The 22,198-nt window shown below is 28.4% G+C and overlaps 2 protein-coding genes and 1 long non-coding RNA gene across 13 annotated transcripts; 2 read left to right on the top strand and 1 right to left on the bottom strand.

Moving 5' to 3' along the window:
* Positions 1 to 3,720: 3,720 nt before the first annotated feature.
* On the top strand, positions 3,721 to 12,137 carry LOC141537098 (unconventional myosin-XVIIIa-like). The gene is made up of 9 exons (XM_074257933.1): positions 3,721 to 4,215; positions 4,282 to 4,526; positions 4,615 to 4,836; positions 4,918 to 5,046; positions 5,750 to 5,839; positions 6,487 to 6,853; positions 6,917 to 7,070; positions 7,990 to 11,642; positions 11,718 to 12,137. Exons 2-6 carry the CDS (start codon positions 4,470 to 4,472, stop codon positions 6,628 to 6,630), a joined length of 642 nt encoding a protein of 213 aa, XP_074114034.1. The 5' UTR covers positions 3,721 to 4,215; positions 4,282 to 4,469; the 3' UTR covers positions 6,631 to 6,853; positions 6,917 to 7,070; positions 7,990 to 11,642; positions 11,718 to 12,137.
* A 137-nt stretch (positions 12,138 to 12,274) lies between these two features.
* Positions 12,275 to 16,086, bottom strand: LOC141537099 (uncharacterized). 11 transcript variants are annotated; one of them, XR_012480849.1, is made up of 7 exons: positions 15,821 to 16,086; positions 14,506 to 15,005; positions 14,020 to 14,285; positions 13,817 to 13,948; positions 13,136 to 13,684; positions 12,610 to 12,984; positions 12,275 to 12,531 (listed from the first exon to the last, which is right to left on the bottom strand). It is a non-coding gene; the product is annotated as an uncharacterized LOC141537099 (long non-coding RNA). The 11 variants fall into 11 exon arrangements; XR_012480856.1 differs by lacking the exon at positions 15,821 to 16,086 and having other exon boundaries at positions 13,136 to 13,424; positions 13,487 to 13,684; positions 14,373 to 14,510; XR_012480850.1 differs by lacking the exon at positions 15,821 to 16,086 and having other exon boundaries at positions 13,136 to 13,412; positions 13,487 to 13,684; positions 14,373 to 14,510.
* Positions 16,087 to 17,042: 956 nt separating this feature from the next.
* LOC141537103 (uncharacterized) lies at positions 17,043 to 21,251 on the top strand. The gene is made up of 4 exons (XM_074257942.1): positions 17,043 to 17,409; positions 19,373 to 19,599; positions 19,980 to 20,076; positions 20,603 to 21,251. The coding sequence occupies exons 2-4, from the start codon at positions 19,418 to 19,420 to the stop codon at positions 20,804 to 20,806; spliced, it is 483 nt and encodes a 160-aa protein (XP_074114043.1). The 5' UTR covers positions 17,043 to 17,409; positions 19,373 to 19,417; the 3' UTR covers positions 20,807 to 21,251.
* Positions 21,252 to 22,198: the final 947 nt, after the last annotated feature.

Here is a 22,198-nt window from a genome sequence, read left to right as displayed (position 1 = left end):
GTAATAATAATAATGGATTTTTCCGCTGTAGAGACTCCCTTGACAGTCTGAGAGGAGTGCGGGCGATCGTTAAGCAGAGAAGAGACTAAATTTACTGCAAGTGGTGCTGATAAATGCGCTTCTTCCAATTTCAAGTGCTCGTAACTATCAACTTGCTCGGAGGAGTGTCCCTTTGCCGGAATGTCGACTGACTCTTGGCCTTTAGCGAGTCCGCGGTACAGTCGCTTAACAATTGACCCAGGCTGAATATTGATATCTCGGAGGTAATGATCATAAGGAGGTTATCGCCTGAGTGGACAGGAATCACAGCAGGCTCAGTCCCTGTCAGTATAACACCACTGGCTTAACTGGTGAACCTGGAATTGTTACTTACACCCTTCACTGCTCCTCTTTGCTTTTTGCCTCGGTTTTTACGTACGTAATGCTTACGTCGTTGTCTGTTAGTTGGTCCAGCTGGTGCACCTGGATTTTTAGCGTCGAAATTATGCAACTCCAGCACTGCGATACGGTTAAGCCTGGGCATTGCGTGACTTGTGGGCTGCCGATTGGGTCGTTGGAGCTCGACGATGAGCCAAATTACGAAGAATTGCTCGTACAATATACCTGGGAGGCCCTCGACGAATCATTGGTCGTAAATGGCCTGTTTAGAATAGTTTTTATTAATTATTTTTATTTTTATTATATTTTAATAATGAATTCTAGTGACCTCCAGTTTAATTATTAAGATAAAATTTTAGATTGATATTTTTTTATCATCAGGTGTTTTTGGATGAAATTAAAAAAATAATATTTTATTATTAGTTATTTTATGAACTAATTAAAAAATAAAAATGTTAATAGTAGCTATGGTATATTTGAAAAATAAAATTTTATAAATTTTGAGTGATTAGTTTTTATATTAAAATAATTAAAAAATCTTAAAATAAAAAAATTCATTATTAATTTGGTGTTATACCTTTCTATTTAATTATTTAAAATTAATTAATTAATTAATTACAAATATAATTAGTTCTATACGGAATTAGAATCAAAATTTTAAAACTTTAAAAATTTTTTAAATTACTCCTTATAATGTGCTGTCGTTTGATGTAAACAGTCTTAAAGTATTATGGAAAATATGAGCTGCAATAAAATAGCGCCACCTATCTGAATAAAAATTTTTCACAGATGCATTTGGAATTTTACTCCATCGGGATTCTGGGTTAATGGGATTATATCCAATCAAAAATCTTGGCTATCGGAATCTTGGTAATTAAAAATCTTGGCTATCGGAATCTTGGTAATTAAAAATCTTGGCTATCGGAATCTTGGTAATCGGAATCTGGGCTATAGGAATTCAAGTCATCGGAACCTATGTTATCGGTTATTTAAGTCATCACTTTCATGGCTATAGAGGTCTACCCGAAAATTTGCCTTAAATTAAATTTTAAGTTTTGTACTTTTGTACAAGCCTAAATAACTAGTTAATTAGCCAGCAAGCAAATTTAATGTCAGATTACCAAGCAAAATGGCGACAAGAAAAAAGTTCCTAAGTATCCGTAAACTGTCCAGGCCGAAAACTTAGCTCAGTATATGCTGAGTAACTTACAAAGGTAGTTTTCCAATGACAGAGCATAGTGCGACTCAGTGGCGCACGATGCCGAATCATGCTGAAGCTTAATTGGAACGTCAATTAGTTTTCCAATGCACCAGTAGAGTGCGCTAAGTTCAGTGTTGAAAAAAAAATAATTATAGTTTAGCAATGAATATAAGATAGGTTTGAGCGTGTTCAGCTGAACCAAGTCCTTAGTAACTTTCGTAAGTCAGACTAAAAAAATTTTTGTCCTAAGCGTTTAAGCTTAGTATGCTTTCAGCCTGGACACACTGCTAACTTACTATACTTATATATATAGGCTCTCATGGATACCAAGCAAAATGGCAACAAGAAAAAAGTTCCTAAGTATCCGTATGTTATATCCTAAAATATCATAGGTGTCGTTGTCGATGCATTACGCGGTAATTAATTTAAATTCAAATTACTTAACTCTATTTAAATATAAATATAAAATAAGTATTTTATCTTGAAATCTCGAAAACCGTTACAACTCATAAATTTAGTTTAAACGCTCTCTCAAAACATACAATAAACAAAACCATTTACTAAAACTTCTCAGAAACACAAAAAGTACTAGAATAAAATGCACACGTGTTACTTAACAACTAGACCTTTGTGAAAACTCATAAAAAGGAAAACACGTGTCGAACATTTCTCAAGGGTTTTCCTAGTTAAAATTATTCTAGCTAAATATTCTCAAGAGGTCATAAATTATAAGATATAATAAATACGAAATAGAAAGCATAAAGCCTTAAAACAACCAACACTGAGACCATTTTTTTAGATAAATAAACAATACTTTTAGAATATCTTATAATTATTAAATAATATTAATGTTTTAGTTTAACTAAAGAATAGTTTTCATATGGATTAATAAACAAATAATGATAGATTCATATTAATATTAATATGATGTATATAAATATACATAGATATATTTGTATCGACGTGGGTTTTTCCTGTGGTTTCCCCATGTCACTGTTCTTAGAGCCTAAAGAAAGGTGAGGAACAGGGCAAATGCGATACAAAAGGCACAAGTCGGACCACAGCCGCAACACTAAAAATATATAAAGAAATATTATAATCTAACTTTGTTAATATTTAATAAGCAATAATACATGCAATTATAATACTATAATAATAATAGTAAAATACTGACTAAGAATAATATTATAATAAATAATAAGGGTAGAAATAATTAGTTAAACACCAAAAGTCATAACTATTGTAACTAACAAATATAAGAATCTAAGTATAAGAATAATATAAGATAGCATGACAGCCCTCACACATGTCCGTGTGTGGGTACCTAGCTAGTATACAGTAAACCTACATATAAAAGTTATAAGTATTAGTGTGTATTCGAATATATGTTATTGTATGCGTACTGTAAACGTTAGATGAAGAAATGTATATGTTAAGTGTATTGGTGTGAACCAGAGAGGGAGGAAGTGAAACTGGAAAACTCGGACCTAAAACCGAGACTCCTTGTAACAACAAGGAGTCTCGGTTTTAGGTCCGACTCCTTGTAACAACAAGCATGATTCGGCATCGTGCGCCACTGAGTCGCACTATTCTCTGTCATTGGAAAACTACCTTTGTAAGTTACTCAGCATATACTGAGCTAAGTTTTCGGCCTGGACAGTTTACGGATACTTAGGAACTTTTTTCTTGTCGCCATTTTGCTTGGTAATCTGACATTAAATTTGCTTGCTGGCTAATTAACTAGTTATTTAGGCTTGTACAAAAGTACAAAACTTAGCTCCCTGAACCTGGCGGCTAAAAAATTATTTTTATTATTTTATTATAAACAAATCGTTTGTTCGTCGTTTGTTCTTATTTGTTCGTCAAAAATTATTATTTGTTCGATTAATGTTTATTTTTAAAAAATTAATTAAATTTACTCTTATAAGTTGGCGCAACATATTCCAAATCTAATTTTTTTTTTTTTTAATCGATAGCTTTTTTTTTTTATCATTTGTTCGATTAATTAAATTATTTGTTCGATTGTTTTTATCTTTTTATTTAATTTTTTTTAGAAATAATTCATAGATTTTTAATTATAAGCGCGCATGCGCCAATTAATTTTGTTACTCCACAGCGCTGCCACCGTTAAAATATAGATAGTATGACGTACGAGGAGCTAGAGGAGCTTGACAAAAATATATGGAGGGTAGAGGAGATAGACGTTATAGTTCCTCTACCCTCCATACAAAAATAAAAAACAGTAAAGAATTCATAATAACAATAAATGATAACAATTATTATGGAAAACTTGTCAAAAAATAATCTTTCTTGGTTGTGATAATAATATCCAAAAAAGGATTGAAAAAAAACGTTAAGGATTAGATAACTGTCTTTAAAAGTGTGACAATCAGCGAGCTAAAACAACAATAGCCATTGCTGCTGCTCAAAGAGTTTGTGAAATAGTTGAAATAAAGATCACTAACATCATAGTATGTGGAATAATTTCAAGCTTAAGCTTTTTGTTTTTGTAATAAATGATAAGTTAACCATCGCAGTTTTTAAACTCCAAAATGTTCAAGAACTTTTCTTGTATAGATGTAAAAAAACGTGACAGAGCGAGGATGTCTGCTAAAAAATTGCTAAGACTTGATAAGGTACTTTTATTTTTATATTTATAATTATAATGCAGTAGTTGTACATCCATTTATTTATTCAAATAGGTATACAAATCATTGAAAAAACCAAGGCGTTGCAAAGAAAAGGAAAAATCGTCTAATGGAGTAACACTTTTAAAAAATTCGGGCTCCAACTTAAACACTAGTTACGGTGCAAGTTGGACGTCATTAATGTTAATCACTATTTGTTGCCACAACACTATTTAGGCTGCACTGATAAATCATTTGTCACCATGAAATTACCGAAAAATGATAATGGTGTTATTAACGTTCTACTACTATGTTCACAAGTAATAATAATGATAAAAAAATTACATGTTAGAGTTATTTTAATTATAAACGTGAAAGAATTTATTTAAACACTTATAATTACTGTAGATTCGTGGTGGACAAATAATTGATGCAATGCGTCTTCACAAAGTCGGATTTCTAAAGTATTTACCACTCTGTAAATTCAGGCGCCGCTTTGGATTACTTTTTAATGATTATGCGGCTACTGTACGCTCATCAAGTCCTGTCGAAGACGAACGCAGAGTTGTGACAGACATGCTATTGACTATGGACGTCGACGCAGCATCTTTCCGCGTTGGTCAGAGTCAGGTAAAATATTTATTATTAATATTTTCATACACATAAAAACTCTAAAATTTCTTAAACTAAAAAAATAATTACTTTGTTAAGATATTCTTCAGAGCCGGTGCTTTAGAGCGAATTGAGGCTCAACGAGATGAAAAGTTGACGAGCCCTATTGTGCTTTTGCAAGCAAGATGTAAAGGGTACTTGGCGCGTAAAAAACTTAATACACTAAAGGTACTTTGAAAGCTTAATATTTTTTTTTTTTTTAGTAAAAAAATTTATTTTAAACTAGCTGACCCGGTGAACTTCGTATCACCTATAATATATTTTAAACCTTTCGATCAGCGATTATTAATCTTTAAACTCTAATCTACTTCGATAAAGAATAAATACTGGCTGTATGAAGTGTGGTTAGAATTTTGTTAAGTTATTAAATGAAACTCGCTTCTCATTATCGCCTGAAAATCAAGATCCTAAAAAATGAACACTGAACTTATGAAAATTTTTTTGTCCATATATGCAGAAGATAGACGATTAACAATTTTAAATCTGTTGATTTCCTTAGCTGAACTTTCGAATTTTCCAAAAATTTTATACTTTCGAAAACATCCCTGAACTAAAGCGAACAAAAAAATTATTGAAATCGGTCCAGTCGTTTTGAGTTTTAGCGAGACTAATGCACAGCTATTCATTTATATGTAGTTATATATATTTTTTCAGCTTTAAGATTTGGCTGTAAGATGTATACAGCGAAATGTAAGGAAACTTATGTCTGTTCGTGAGTGACCTTGGTGGAGACTCTACGTAAAATTTGCGCCTTTATTAAATGTTTATCGCACCGAAGATCAGTTGAAAGCACGAACGGTTAGATAAAGTGATAAAATTTTCAATGATTATTTTTATAAAAAAATTAATATACTATTTTTAATCTTTACAGAAAAAGCTAGAGTTGTTGAGAGCTAAAGTTGAAAAACTGGAACAAAAAAGAAATCATCCGAAACACGACAATGTCAAATTGGAAGCTAAAGTAAGTTTTATTTAAAAATTTCAAAAGTATAAATTAAAAAAAAAATTAGTTAGTAATTAGGAGAGATCTTAATTATTCGACTTTTATTTTAGATTTTGTTTTTTTATTTGTAATCATTTAACCGATTTCTCAGCCCACCATATAGTAAATTTGCCTGAGATCCAAAAACCGATAGTTTCTCTTGAGTTTTCTCTTTTTAATATAGTCTTTTTCACTTTTCATTTTTTGACTTAAAATAACTTGAAAGTGATCACTATTACCCATCGCCCGTCGTCATCCGTGGTGTCTACAGTTAATGCAGTCAGCTGCACCTACTCGACTCTCCTAAACTTATTTGTTATGCAAGATATTATAACATGTCTAATAAATGTTTAAAAAGTGTAGAGACGTAAGCGTAGTGATAAAAAAATTAATTTAATTGTCAAGTTATAATTTTAAAATTAATTTATCTTTTATATAAATTAAAATATTTTATCTTTAGACGTAATGTCTACCAACGAATTTCCACTACCTAGGAGCGTTTCTAATTACAATAATCTCCGATCTAGATTTTCAGAAGACAGAACTTTGTCTGAATGTGATGATGAGGTAGCCATTGCTTGATGATAATTTTTTTTTTATATTAATTATTTTATTTTATTTTTCAGCAGAGTGTATTGACTGCTGATTATGCGGATGGGCACTCGACCTCGACATTGGCAGCTGAGCGGATAGACGCCGAAACCTCAGATCGACTTCGCTTGGAACGTCAACTCGAAGATGTTACTGAGACAAATATAACGCTTCAGTAAACTACTGAAAGATTGGAAATGGAGCTCCTCTATGCGAGGGCTGCTAATTTAAATCAAATTACTCTCTCGGTGGAGAGGACAATAATCAAGAGGATAGCGGTATTTATAAACATAGATACGAACACGCTATCCGTGAGTTGAATTTACCAAAAGAAAAATGGCTCAACAGCATGAGGATGATTTGGAGCAGCTTGTCGGTCTTAAAAAACAGTTGGAGAAAAAGGTAGGATTTTTTTTTAATTTTTAATTAAATAATAGTTATTTGATTAAATTTGTTTAATTCTAGCTTGCTGATGCTTACGAGGAAGTCGAGGAGCAACGGCAGGGAGTCAGTCAGTAGAAACGAGGAGTCCAAAACTTCATGGCGAGATGCATGACTTACGGCTGCTTCTTGAAGAACAGATTGTTCGTAATCATTTATTGGGGAAGAAACAGCGGAAGTATGTTCAATTAATAATTTTTATTGTATTTTAACGATTGTTTAGAATTTTTTATTTAAATTTAAAATTAAACAACATTAATTAAAAAATTAATTAGAATTCAATTAAAGAAAAATTATGATAATTTTTTTTTAATAAAATTGAAAATAATTTTTCAATAATTTTTAGTAAAGATCAATGGTTATTGACACTCTTAATGTTAGTTAATTAAAAAAATATCTTCAAAAATAATTATTTTTCAATTCATAATTTCAAAAAGATTTATTAACTTAGTGAAGATAATTTTTCAAAATTAAACTTGAATTGAAACTGTTAAACAACTAACTCAGTATCAATAACAGGGTCTTTTACTCTATATGTTGTAAATAATCTATTGAGTTTAAAGTAATTATAAATTATATTTCAAAAACTTATTTGATTTCAATGCTTTATTATTTTTTTTTTTTTTGAGTTTATTAAGTTATTGTTTTTAAGTTTATTTTTATTCTTAAAAACACATCTATTAAATTATCAGTCGACATAGTAGTTTTCAACAGTATATTTATCTTTCATATAAAAAATGTATATCTATAAGAAAAAATTTTTTACTGAACAAATGACAATCAATTGAATTTTTCCGCTTCTCAAGTATTATAACTTAGTATGTTTTTTAATATTTTTTTAAACAAAGTATGTGACGTAAAAACCTAAAAAAAAAACACTAAGAGTAAAAAAATATCTTCGTTTTTTAAAATTAATTTTTTAATCAAATCAGTTTTATCATTAAAATATTTTTTAATTATCACAAATATTAGTGCATTACTGCAAAGGTTAGTTGTTTTTGGAATCAATAAATGGTCGAATAATTCTATTTTACTTGTATAATTATATACCTTGTTATTGATATTTAATTGTTTAGTAATTCAATTTACTTTTTCAGATTTTAATTGTTGACTCAAATGGGGCCTAAAGCAAAAGTCACTGTAGAGGCGGCAGTAAATGCTTTAAAAAATATATTAAATACTTCATTCCCCGGAAAAACCGAAATGGTCTGCTGATATTTGGAAAACACTTGCGAAAGAATTAGACTTCAAATGGGATCATAACGCTGTACGTACTAATGTCAATAACAATCGACGAAATATATTGACAATAGCTCTACAAGAATGTGGGTATTTTACCGAAGAAGTAAAAGTTGAATCGAATATTGATAATGATGAAAATGAAAATATTGATTATAATGATGGTAGTAATAGTGAGGATGAAGACAATATTAATGATCCCGATTACTGCGCCCATTCAGGATATTTCGATGACTTAGATGAAATAGATGAATTTGATGTTGAAATTTGTAGAGACCTGTGGAACACTATCGTAGAACCAAGCATCGATAAAAATGACCGTCAAATCATGAAATTGAAAAACAAAGTTTGGACTGATGTTATTGCTTTTGCATTTTGGGAACAATATCGCTTAAAATGTGTCTTTATATTCGATAAAGGGAGAACATGCTTAAACGGTAATAATTATATTACTATTCATGCCCACTGTAAAAGCAAAAAATGTAATAACCGTTTACTTGGTTATATAAAAGACATTCCTTACGATGACGGTCCTGTATTCATAAAAATAAAATGTCGTGATACTCGAGACGTCGTGCATCATGAAGATTTACAGAGGCCTCTTCAGAGTGAAACCAGGAAAGCAATAGGTAAAATATTGAAAGATCTTGGTGTTCATGGTCACACTAGACAAGCAGCAAGAAAACTATTAAAACCTGGTGATACCGGATGTCCTTTCTTATATAAACCGAGCGTATTACATCAAGCAAAAAAAAGAGTTTATTGATAATGAACTAGGTGTGAAACCTCTTGATCGGAAGGATATTTTTGGCGCAATCGATCGTCTTCAAGAAAATCCCATCTACAGAAATTCAATTCAAACAGTAGGAAATCACCATTTTATATTTTTTACTCTACTCAATCTCAAATACACTGTTATAAAGAGTATAGACGTCTACATAAAAATGTTCCTCTATTGGCATCGATGCAACGGGCGGACTAGCAAGAAAAATAGTTACTGGTCATGACAAAAGTGCATACATATTCCTTTATCAAATTGTTATAAATTTTAACAAAAATTCATTGTCTATATTTCAAATGTTATCTGAAAAACAAGATGCTGACTACATTACATTGTGGTTACAAACATGGCTTCGGTTGGTTAAAACCCCTCCACATGAAGCTGTCTCAGATGGAGCTCGTGCTTTATTAAATGCCATGTCCAGAACTTTTAACGATATGTCATTAAAAATTATATTAAAACGTGTTTTGAAAATCTTGTTAATCCACAACAAACCACAGATATCAAAACCTACATAAGATTGGACGTAGCACATTTTGTGCATACTGTAACCGGGTGGAGTTGTTTTAAAGGCATATTACATTGGTCTGTTAAAAATTTTTATACCTATTGCGTATGTCTTTTAATTAACTGCACTGATTTAAAAACATTTAAGCGTATTCTGTTATTAACGTTAATTGTTTCTAATAATGAATATGAAGACAGCATAATTGACAACGATGGTGAAACTATTACTACTGCAAGTGCAAAATTGGAATTAGAAAATTTGATAGCATTTCGAAATACGGAAAAATTTTTGTCAAACTTAAGTGCGGAAATTGAAAATTTAGATTTAGATTCTAAAAAAAATATATTTCCGAACACTCCAGCTGATGGAAAAGACTCTTTATCTATTTCAACCTGGATGACAAAAATACTAAAGACATCAAAAAATGTAATACACCAAGGTGAAAAATTGCACGGGTTTTTTTTACCTACATTAGAGAAACTACTTATAGAAGCAGCTGTGGAGTTCCCTTTGTGGAGCAATGTATGTATACCGCATTCTGATCTACGAGGATCATCAAGCTATGTAGAAGAAAACTTTAAAGATTTGAAGATGGCCTTAAAACGTCAGGTGCCTTTGCCCACGGATGTATTCACTTTTGTAAAATTACATCTTGATTATCTGATTGGAGGAGTAAGTTTACTGAGATCAAAAGTAACAAAATTTATTGCCGACAACCTGCATAATTCTGATAAAAGTCATACAGATATCTTTAATTGCAACTTAAGTGAGATACAAAAAGAAAACAAAGAAGAAAAAAATGGTACGTTAGACCACGTAGTTGAGACAGACGCAGTTACTCCTGATATTGATGAAGATCTAACTAATTCAAATGTAAATTTGTGTGGAAACAATATTAATAATATTCCTACGAATACTAAAAAAGAGCAGCTGATAGATTAGATTATAATTTGAGTAATATAACTGACAAAAAAATAAAAAAGATCCATTAGAAAATTGGAAGGGCAAAGCTAAAAATAACAAGTTAAATGACTCTAATTGGGTAAACACCGGAACGTGTGATCTTGATGATACTTCGTCGGATTCGGAAACAAATTATGATTTCGTTGACAATAATGATGGATTCCCTGTTCAACACACTCTTCCTAGCGGAATAGAGGTAAATTATGATAACGTACATAACAATGATAAAAAAAATAATGAATCAAATGATGATAATAATATTAAAAATAACACTTCTGATAGCGAGGTGCTAAGCGTTAATAACATTTCTGTACTTAATATGAAAGTATCAGATCTACACGACCACAACTACAGTTTTAAAACAAGCACTCCTATAGATCACAAAAAAGAAAATATACCGTTGTCAGTTGCTGTTGATCAAGTTACGAGAAAAAACATAAATTCTGGTAAATATTTTAATGAGTGTTTAGAAATTAAATTATTTAATAATTTAGTTAATTTATCAAAAAATTCAGAAAAAAAATCTGAAAAAAAGAAAAAATTCTTGCTATACAATGGTTTTAAATGTGGACCTGTTCTATATAAAGGATGCAACTGGTTACTTCAAAACACTTGTCCTTTTGACACCGTTGTACACATGCTTTTTGAATGTGCTCTTCAGGACAATAATTTCTTAGAATCAAGTCAAAATTCAAAAAATTCTGTTTTTAAATTTTTGATTGAGTTTAAAAATTATGGTGCAACTAACGATATTTATAAAAAGAGATTTGACATTTTATATCCTATCTACAAAGAAACTGAAAAAGTTCAAGGACAAATTGAAAATAAAAATTGTGATGCTACAACCATATCACGAACGTTCTTTTGTCAAGATAATATAAGTGCTCTTTGGACTCGACTTTTTGTAGACGAACCGAGTGTATTTGAAAAGAATTATTGCCCGACTTTAAATTGTAAAAATAATAACATCAAAAACGTAGTTCTTTTCCCTATAGATTATAAAACTCTCAATCAGCGTGGGTTCGGTTCACTACAAAAACCTTAGATTTTGATAGTGTTATTTATAATATGCACTGTAACTACTGTAATGGAAATAGCAGAATACGTCAAAGAAGTCCTAATTTCATGATATATATTGAATTGGATATTAAAACAAGACAACAAAGAGAGGGTCAAGAATGCAAGTTACGAGAGCTTCCAGTTTATTTAACGGTACCGGTCACTAATGAAGATGGTAGTAGCCAGGATCTTCGTTATCGGTTTGTAGATTATTTTGAATATATCTATGTACTTTTTAAATTTTTAATTTATGTTAGTTTTTTATCTAATTTTAGATTGTGCGCAGTAGCAGGATATTCATCTGCTCATTACATCGCTTATTGCAGAAGAGCCTCTGGACGATGGGTATCTTATAATGATCTTATGAAAAAGGCTGAACCAACAACTGATAGCCACAAAGTGTTATCTCATGGTGCTCTTTACATTAAAAATATGCAATGAATTCTTTTCTTTTTAATCTATGATAATAATATAATATAGACTGATAATTCGTAGGATTTTATAAATGTTCTATTATTTTTTATAACGTATCTAATATATTTTTTAATTACATGCTTCAAATAATGAAAAACTACCATAAAGTAAAAAGTAATAGCTTTTGTTAATAAAAAATTTAGTAGTGCTTCCATTATTAATAAAAATAAATGTTTAATATATAAAACTTCATAAAAAATTCATTAAACTAATCAAAATGATTTTAGTTTTTGTATATCAAGTTCTTTTACTACTTTTTTTTATCAAAGAAACCATCAATAGTAATGTTATTCTTAAACAATGTTAAAATTTACTAATATTACTTATTTAAAGATAGGTTAATAATTAAGAATTTAAATTTATCAGGCTTTGTAAACTATTCGTATGTAAACTTTTTATTATTATTTATTGATACAAGATGCACAGCCTGCTTTAACAGACTCTATTATATAGTAATTTATTAGCTGGATTCTACATGATTGCTGAAAATATATTGTTTCACAATGTTAATTATAATATATCTGCGACATTCATCATCACCGTTAGTTTCCTGATAGCACCGCTGCCTTTTTTTTTTTTTTTTTTTTTTAATTATTGACGAGTCCTTTCATTTCTCTGGAAAATGAAAATTTACTCAAAAGTTCCATTAGAAATTAAAAATAGAATTAATAAATAATGAACTTTGATTTTTACCTTAGTTTCACATTACGCGGAACCTTCTTCATACTTATGAGTTTTAAAGACCAGAACATGAATCTTCAAAATAACAATATCCAGGTCTTCATTTTCTTTAATGAAATTTTTCAGTTTTGTGGTATTATGCCATATCAAGAGGACACTATATTTAAGATTACTTTTTCTCAACCTTCTTCTTTCACGATAGTTTTCAATTTATATATTATTTTGTGTAATGATAATAATTAATAATAATAATAATAATAATAATAAAAATTGTAATAATAATTGAAATCAAACGGTACGGTGGAGCACTAAAGATCGTCTAACTGCTCCAGGGTATCTACCCAGGTTATAGATGTCAAGTGAAAGTCAATCCTGAAATCTGAAAATCTGTAATAATATAAATATGTTTACAGTAAAAGTAATATGGCATAAATTTTTAAGTACGTGTATTAAAAAAAACTTCAAGGTTTGTTTAAATCATCAGGTGTCTGCTGAAACCAAAGCAGATATATATCTATAGTATATACTACTAAATTACCAAAGCTTTTTAATTTAAGCATAACATTGATCACAGGTTCTAATGATGTCACCATTAGGTTTTATGTTTTCGTCATTTAGATCTACGTGTAGATAAATTTGTATCAATAGATTTACTAAAAACAAAAATCATTATCATTGCTTTAAAAATCACATTGCACATGTAGACTGATAAGATTTATATCATCATCTGGCTTCGTTATATCAAGTCAACGGTCTACAAATTATGAAAAATCATTTGAATATCCTAGACTGTTAGTCTCATCATAAATCATCCCCTGCAATTATTTCTTTATTTTTTTTTATTATTGATTAAATAGAAAAATATTTATTGGTTAAATTAAATATATACTTAGAGAATTTTCGGTGGTGGTAACTTATAAAATTCCATATCTTCATAATTTATATTTGTTGGTACTCGTTGACTTTTTAAAATTATTGAAATTGCATCACTGACTTATTTTTCAATTCTTATATGAAATTCAATTATTTCATTCTTTAAATCTAAAACTTTACGTAATATTTCATTATTTTTTGCTTCCAACTTATCCTGGAAAGTAATACACATCAGTAATCACACATCATCTGTAAACATGACCACATCATATGTAAACTTAGGAATAAATATTATTTTTATTTAATCTTTTAAATTTCAATTAAAAATAAAATTATTTACAGACACCTCGTAAATGATTAAAACGGAATGCCAAGTATTCGTAGGTACTCTTTCACCAGATTTATAAGCAATAAAATCTTTTTGTGTCATATTTTATGATTCAGTAGTTCAATTTTCTAGAAATGATACAGCACAACACTAAATAAAATTATGATTATTTAACTTAAAAATAACTATCAATCCTTATTATTAGTACTTAAAATATTTACCAAATTTGTAAAATTATAAGCTCCTCCATTCGTTAATCGACTGGCCTTACAAAACTTAGCAATAAAATTATTATTATTATTATTGTCTATCAGGATTAGCTTTTAGTACAATAAAAATAAGAGTCAGAAGAAACTCATCTGCTGATACCGGATCACCAAAAGACTGTTGAATCAATTGAAAAATGTTACTACAACAGTTGACAATGCCAGCAAGTTTTTCCTGAAGTACTTTTACTGAATTCATATTTGAAAGATTTAAAAATTAACTAACAAGAAAGAAAATTGTATAAGTAAAAAAATTTAAGTAACAAAGTATAAATATCATAATCAATTTTAAAACTTTGTAGGTATACCAGTTATTAATATAATTAATATAATAAACTAGAGATCAATGAGCTATGTTTATATTTATATCGATATTTTTAGTACATACGAAATCTAAAAATTTTCAATAGATTTAAAGGTATTCTTGGAACTATTGCTTACTTTTCTCAAAAATCAACAATTATTTATTCATATAAAAAAAAAAAAAAAAATACGAAGAATTTCGCATTCAGAAAATTTTTAGTAAATACACCAAGTTCAAACAAGACACAGATGATAACTAAAAAATTGATATATTAATAAAATAAATAAAAATTCATTTCTTTGAACATAGATAATTCATATACTTTGATGTATATTTAATTTATTATAATTTATTTGATGAGCAATTTTTCGAAATCAAAATTAAATACTTTTTTTATTATATAAAACTGAAAATGAATACGGTATAGGTTAGGGTAATCATGTGGTCCACTAAAAATAAAATCATCTTGATTTTTATATTAAATAAATATTTATTCATTATAAAAATAGTTCAAATATCCTTTAAGTATTAAATATTATTTATATATAAGGACAATTAAAATACAATTTATAAACAAGTAAATTATTCAATACACAGCGTACGGAGAAGGTTTAATAGCAATAAATAAAATAAGATCCTGTAAAATAAGAACTTGTAAATGATTTTGATCTAATTTAATTGTTTTTTATAAATATAATCATAATAAATGGAATAATATATATATGTATATAGATAGATAGATAACATATGAATGGTTTATTTGAGAAACCCCATAAGTCATATGGAAACCCCATATGACTTATAGGGTTTCTCAAATAAACGATTCACATGTAATATATAAATAAAGTAATAATCTTTTTAATTAAGGTAAAGTACCCAGTAGCTGCTCAGGAACCATTAACCAGTACCTGCTCACTCCATGGATATATTTGTGTATCTACATCTTTATTTGTGAACACTGGTTCCTGAGCAGCTACTGGGGCTCTTTCCTTAATGATGGTTTTTTTCTATATGAATTTTGATATTTTTTGGGAATTCTTAAATCTTTTCAGATATTTTTTCGATTTCTATTTTTTTTTCATTGAAAAAAAAAAATGTATTTTTTAGGTACATTTCTATAACATAAGAAAAAAATTTTTTTTTTTCGACTAATGAAAATATAAAATTATATGAAATCTTCTAATGAAACTGATGAATTCTAGAAATAGTCTTTTATAATATATAAAAAGACTATATAATATATAAATAATTGATTTGATATAAAAATCTCAAAAATTTCTGAAGATCTGCTGATTTTAGGTATTGTTTAAAATGTAAATTTTATTTGAGTATTTTTTGGCGGGATAGGTTAAATCTACTATTATTATTAATATTCACTATTATATTATTATTATTATTATTAATAAGATCATAAAGAATATTTAATAATTATAAAAAAATTTGACTTGAGACATTGTAAAGGATCATTTCGATTTGATACTTCACGATCAAATCGTAAGGCAACTTTTATTGTATTTTTAACCGGAATATGTCCATGTTGCCTGAAAAATTTTTTAATTCGTTCCTTTTTTATAAAAGATCAAATAGTTCGTCTTAAACAAAAATTATAAGCAGCAACACACATCAACAGCAATAGCAACAGCAACGATCAGTGCAATAAATACATTATATACATTTTATTCCAATAAATGATTATTATTATTATTATTATTGTTGTTGTTATTTAAATTAAACCGCGCGAACCACATAGTTGCTACAGGTAACCCGTGTAACCCAATTAATACGACCAACCAGCGCATGCGCACTTATAATTAAAAATCTGTGAATTATTTCTAAAAAAATTAAATAAAAAGATAAAAACAATCGAACAAATAATTTAATTAATCGAACAAATGATAAAAAAAAAAAGCTATCGATTAAAAAAAAATAAAATTAGATTTGGAATATGTTGCGCCAACTTATAAGAGTAAATTTAATTAATTTTTTAAAAATAAACATTAATCGAACAAATAATAATTTTTGACGAACAAATAAGAACAAACGACGAACAAACGATTTGTTTATAATAAAATAATAAAAATAATTTTTCAGCCGCCAGGTTCAGGGAGCTACAAAACTTTAAATTTAATTTAAGGCAAATTTGCGAGGGAGGGACAAAATGCAGAAGGTATAAGGAACTTTTGAATTGTAAGGTTGGTGTACCTGCTGTACTAAAGATATCCTATAGAGAATCATAAAGGGGCGTTTATGATGGTTAAAAATGTTAAGCAGTGCTACCTACTAGCGACTAAGCTTATTGCTAAAAAAATAGATAAAACAGGCCGTTCTAATTGATGTAGCATTAATCTAATAGATGGCGCATACATGGGCATTTTTGCCTTAAATAATTTTTCATAGCATTACAGGGCTCATAGTGAACGTATATGTTTTACATTCATAATGCAGCTAATAAGTGCTCTATTGCTCGAGGAATATTATACTCCAATAAATGATTTTACTAATTGTGAAATAAAATATATATCATTTATTTACAGAATTTAGAAATAATTGTGCAATAAATAATTTAACAGTGGTTTAACAGTAGTGTGAAAAAAAAATATTTATGAATAAAATTGAGTGCAAAAATTGCAATAATAATAATAATAACACAAATACAAATAATACAAATTATACTAGTAATAATAATAATAATAATAATGATAATAGTAACAATATGAAATAAATAAATAAATAAATAATAATAATAATAATAACAATAGTCAACAGGTTACCGAAATCGGTGATGAAGAAAATATTATTTATTAATATTTTTTACAAACATATAAAATAATGTAATTATGAAATTTTAAAATATCCTTTTGTGATGTTTAAAGTGTACAATTTTATGAACATTAAAGGAGATTTCAATAAAATTTCTTTAATTAGATTTTTCAAAGACCTTTCCTATTTGCAAGTAAAAAGTGGGTGTATAAATTAAATAATTTACAACAAATAATGCTCCAATAGTTACAATCTACAATAAACACGTGTTTTCTATTAAGGTAAGAATAATTAATCTAAATTGAGCTTTTTTATAAAGTAAAAGAAAATTACAAAAATTACTATTGACAAAAAAGAGAAAAGTTTTTAGACTATGTAAAATAAACCACAAGGCAAGGTCGGCCCGATAATCTAGTAAAAGAAATATAAATATGGTCGATACTCTGCAAAGATTTTGAAAAAGAGTAAGAGCAGGTACATAAATCTAGTGAACCCATCTACACATAAGAACTTTAATTCGTTGTTTCATTAAAGATAAAATATAGTTGGCTTGGTACTTTTTATTAAAAGTAAAAATATTAATAATTACCGCGGTCCACCTTGCCACAGATAGCTCGAAATAATATATAATAAATTCAATATTATCAATCAGCTGCTGAGTATGTGTTACAAATAAAGGCGTATGAATATTATTCCACGAATTTATAAGCAAAAATAAAACGATGTAACTCATTGAAAATTAAATTTTACCGGTATCCAGCAGAGTACTCAATAAGACTACAAGTCGAGCAATCTCTTGACACGGATGGCACGAAATGTCATTGTGAAAATCAAATTTAATAAATACAATCCCGAGTATTTGTTATAATTAAAAGCGTGTGAATTATATCCCCCAACTGAGAAGCACAATTAGCACGAGAAACTCATTAAAAATTGAATTTTACTAATATTCAGCCGAGTGATCATTAAAATTAAAAGTTCGGCAATCTCTTGGCACGGATGGCACAGGATTTCGCATCGAAAATTTAATTTAATGAATAGAAATCGAGTATTTGTTATAAATAAAGCTGTGTGTATTATATTCCGCCAACTTTTTAGGAACCAATAGCCCAGAGTGAAATTGAAAATTAAATTTTACTTATATAAAGCTGAAGGTTCAATTTAATTACAAGTCAGACAAGCTCTTGGCACGGATGGCAGAGAATTTTATATCGAATATTTTATTTAACAAATTAAATTCCGGATATTTGCTATAAATAAAGCTGTGTAAATTATTTTCCACCAATTTACAAGCACCAATAGCCCAGAGTGGAATTGAAAATTAAATTTTACTGATACACAGTCGAGTGCTCAATAGAATTACAAGTCAGACAAGCTCTTGGCACGGATGGCAGAGAATTTTATATCAAAAATTTAGTTTAATGAATTAAATGCCGATTATTTGCTGTAAATAAAAGTGTGTGAATTCCCTGTTTCAAAATATTCATTGAAAAAAATTCACTATCATGAGATTTGAATTTTTTCAATAATTTCAATTGATTTCAATTGCTCAGTATATATCTATCGATATATAATTTGACTGCAGCGAATTTTTTTAATTTTTTTTAATGAATATTTTTAAACAGAGTTATATTTTATCAATTCTTTAGCACAATTTGCCTAGAGTTACTTATTGAAAATGGAATTTTACTGGTATCCAGCCGAGCACTAAATACCAATACAACTCTGGCAATTATCTGGCACGACATTGCATATTACAAATTGAATGTAATGAATAAAATTCTGATTATTTACTATTATAAAAGCGTGTGAATTATTTTTTACCAATATATTAGCAAATATGGTTCAGAGTTACTTAATAAAAATTAGATGTAACGAGTATTAATGAAATTACAAATCAGACAAGCTCTTGGCACGGATGGCACGGTATTTTATTGCAAAATGAAATTTTATTCATAAAATGTTCAATTTTTCTTCTAAATACACGGGTATTAATCATATTTCACCAATTTTTAAGCACAAATGACCCAGAGTAAAATTTTATCCAAAACTCTTTGATTTAGGCGCTCTTTATACTAGACGTCGCTGCTGCGCCCTCAGGTCATAATCTTCTCTCTCTTTCTTTATTTTCTTTTACTGCGAACCAAATATTTTTGACTCTCGCATTTTCAAAATAGTATCGGTCTATTATTATCATTTTTATAGTTTTATTGTCAATAATAATATTATTTATTGCAAAAAAAGGCTGAAAACGCTGAAGACATCCCTAAAAAATTTTCGTCGTATGAAATGTTGAACCGTTGGTTATTAAATTACCAGGAGACGACGCAGAACAAGTTCAATGTTCACACTAGTGATTCATTAATCAAAATTTATAAGAAGAGGTCTTACGTAGATTTCAATCCGTACTTGATTTACGATCGTATCAAGTATAAATGCTCTACTCGTGAGAAGAACGAGCTCGATTCAGCGTAAGTATTTGATTCAAATTTTGAGGTTTTGTTATTTGTTCTTTATCTGTAGTTTTATTCGAAGTAACGAGTTAAACTTTTGTTTTATTTCTGATGTTAATAATTTAAAACCCATTAAAGAGAAAAATAATTTAATTTTAAAACACCATTCTGATAGATTTAAATGATAAATAATCAAGCGGTAAATTGCTAGATCAAAAGCTCGTTTCAGTTTCAGAAATTTCTCGTAAATGCAGAATTTTTGGCTTCATTTCAAAAGATGAAAGTCTTGAAATTTATCAATTTTTAACTCTTGATATTGTATACTACTTTTGTTGGTGTGAATGAGCTTATGCAACGTAAATATAAAATCATTTAAGGAATTCACTTATTATTTACAGAGATACGTGTCCTGCGAGATTATCAGTTAGCACTTCTCCTCATAAAAAGACACTGCAGGTTAATGAGTGTCATTTGAATCATAACCATGCACCAATGGTAAGTTACAATGATGTCGGAATATTTTAATACAAAAATTGTATTTCTTTAAATGGTTTAACTGAAACAAACATAGAGTATCTTTTTTTCGATGAATTCTTAATATTATAATGTTTTGATTAACATTGTAGTGTTTGTTAATTATTTTCAAATTACTCTTATAATTTTCTTCACTATCACATTCAATCAAACAAATATTGTTGACTTTATAAAATTGAATTTATTACTAGAAGATTGACGAAATTATATATTTTCTATTGTTCTTAAACTATTCGTCTTATTAAATTTTATCTCGGGCTACTCTGAAGTTTTTATTTACTTTTTATTTCATTTTCTGGTCATGGAGCAACTTCTCCCTGTGACCACATATCGCTGTTATTTATATGTACTTCGAATTAAAAGAAATGTCGATTGTTTTTATCTAGCACTTTTCATAATTTTCGAAGTTTTTGCTTTGACCATTTTATGTATGGTGGTCATTTTTGCAATTAACGATTTAATAAGTTTCGATTTTTTATTGTTACAGATTATCGGTAGGGATGGACCGTTTAAGCAACGACAACTCCTTCTGGAAAATGCAATCAAGCTCCACCAAGAGATGGAGAAAAAAAAACCACGTGGCGATAAAATAATTCATGCCCAAAAATCATGCCCGAGTTCCCTCAAGACCATCGACAAACTTACAATGAAAAAGCCAGTAGTAACCCGAGAAAAAAATATTTATATATAATTATATATATTTATATATAAATTGGTTATATATGATTATATATGAAAATGGCCAAATATAATCATATATAATTATATATAATCATATATAATTATGCATGTTTATATATAATTATATATAACAATATTTAAGTATATATTAATTACATCTAATTAATTATTGGGTTAATTTTATGGATAGAGTATTTAATATAGTCCTACGCAATTCTCTATAACCAATTAAAATGCAAAAAAAAATGTTTAGACACAATTTTACGGTTATAACACCAGCGGTCACCCATCCAACTATTAACCCTGCTCAATGCTGCTTAACTTTGGTGATCTCCGTGCCCCTTGAAGTTTCTGTCTGCTATGCTGCTGTCTTAGATATTTATGATTCAATGATCTACATAATGTATCATATAAGTTTATCATAAATATAATATAAAAATTGATTTTATAATATATTTGGATAGTCACAATTCATAATTTATTTAATTTACCGAATCTCATTATAATATAACACTTATTTAAATAATAAAATAAATAATGATTTTACTATTAGGTAGTAGCAGAGCAGACCAAAACATCTCATAGGAAATGTAACAAATTTTGTACTTCAGAATTATTTAAACGTAATTATGAACATCATTTTACACTTTTTGTGATTACCAAAAAAATTTTTATATATGGTAATTATACATAAGCATATATAATTATATATGGGACTATATATAATCTTGCAAGACTGTATATTGCTCCATATATAGTCATATATGATTATATATGATCTCATATACAATTCCATGTATAATCATGTATGATCATATATAATTATATATGACCTCATACAATTCCATATATAATCATGTATGATTATATCTAATTATATATATTTATATATAATTGTATATGGAACTATATATAATCCTGCATGGCTGTATATTACTCCATATATAGTCATATATAATTATATATGATTATATATAACCTCATATATAATTCCATATATAATCGTGTATAATTATATATATTTATATATACTTATATATAATTATACACTACTGGAAAAAATTAAGGGATCAAAAAAATTCCAAATTTTTCGGTAGTTTTCAACAGGCCGTAACTTTGAGAGAAATGGTCGTACAGGAAATAAAAAAAGGAAATTGTAGCTCCAAGTGTCTAGTTTTTGGATTAGAACTTCAAAATTTTGTAGCCTCCATGGGTTTCTGAGTAATCGTAGAAAAACCAGCAACAAAAAAATTCTCAAAATTTTTTTAGTTTTTTTTTTTGGTCTACGGGCGTGGAAAAATTTTTTTAGCTTAACCACCATAAGGATCGGATACTTTGTTCATTTAGCTTTAATTTCTTTTTTTTTTAAACACCCTGATACGTCCACTCCTCGCTGAGATAT

This window comes from Cotesia typhae, unplaced genomic scaffold (assembly GCF_013202065.1).
Source record: "Cotesia typhae breed Kobodo isofemale line unplaced genomic scaffold, CoteBio_Ctyphae scaffold_58, whole genome shotgun sequence".
Classification (NCBI taxonomy): domain Eukaryota; kingdom Metazoa; phylum Arthropoda; class Insecta; order Hymenoptera; family Braconidae; genus Cotesia; species Cotesia typhae.
This window is presented reverse-complemented; position numbering and strand designations above follow the sequence as displayed.

Excerpts from the sequence above, each read along its gene's own strand:
- LOC141537103 (XM_074257942.1), top strand. The coding sequence starts at position 19,418 with ATGTTGAACCGTTGGTTATTAAATTACCAGGAGACGACGCAGAACAAG. Across the intron at positions 19,600-19,979 it reads AAGAACGAGCTCGATTCAGC|AGATACGTGTCCTGCGAGAT; the intron begins GTAAGTATTTGA and ends TATTATTTACAG. Across the intron at positions 20,077-20,602 it reads ATCATAACCATGCACCAATG|ATTATCGGTAGGGATGGACC; the intron begins GTAAGTTACAAT and ends TTATTGTTACAG.
- LOC141537098 (XM_074257933.1), top strand. The coding sequence starts at position 4,470 with ATGAAATTACCGAAAAATGATAATGGTGTTATTAACGTTCTACTACTA. Across the intron at positions 5,047-5,749 it reads AAAAACTTAATACACTAAAG|AAAAAGCTAGAGTTGTTGAG; the intron begins GTACTTTGAAAG and ends TAATCTTTACAG. Across the intron at positions 5,840-6,486 it reads ATGTCAAATTGGAAGCTAAA|CAGAGTGTATTGACTGCTGA; the intron begins GTAAGTTTTATT and ends TTTATTTTTCAG.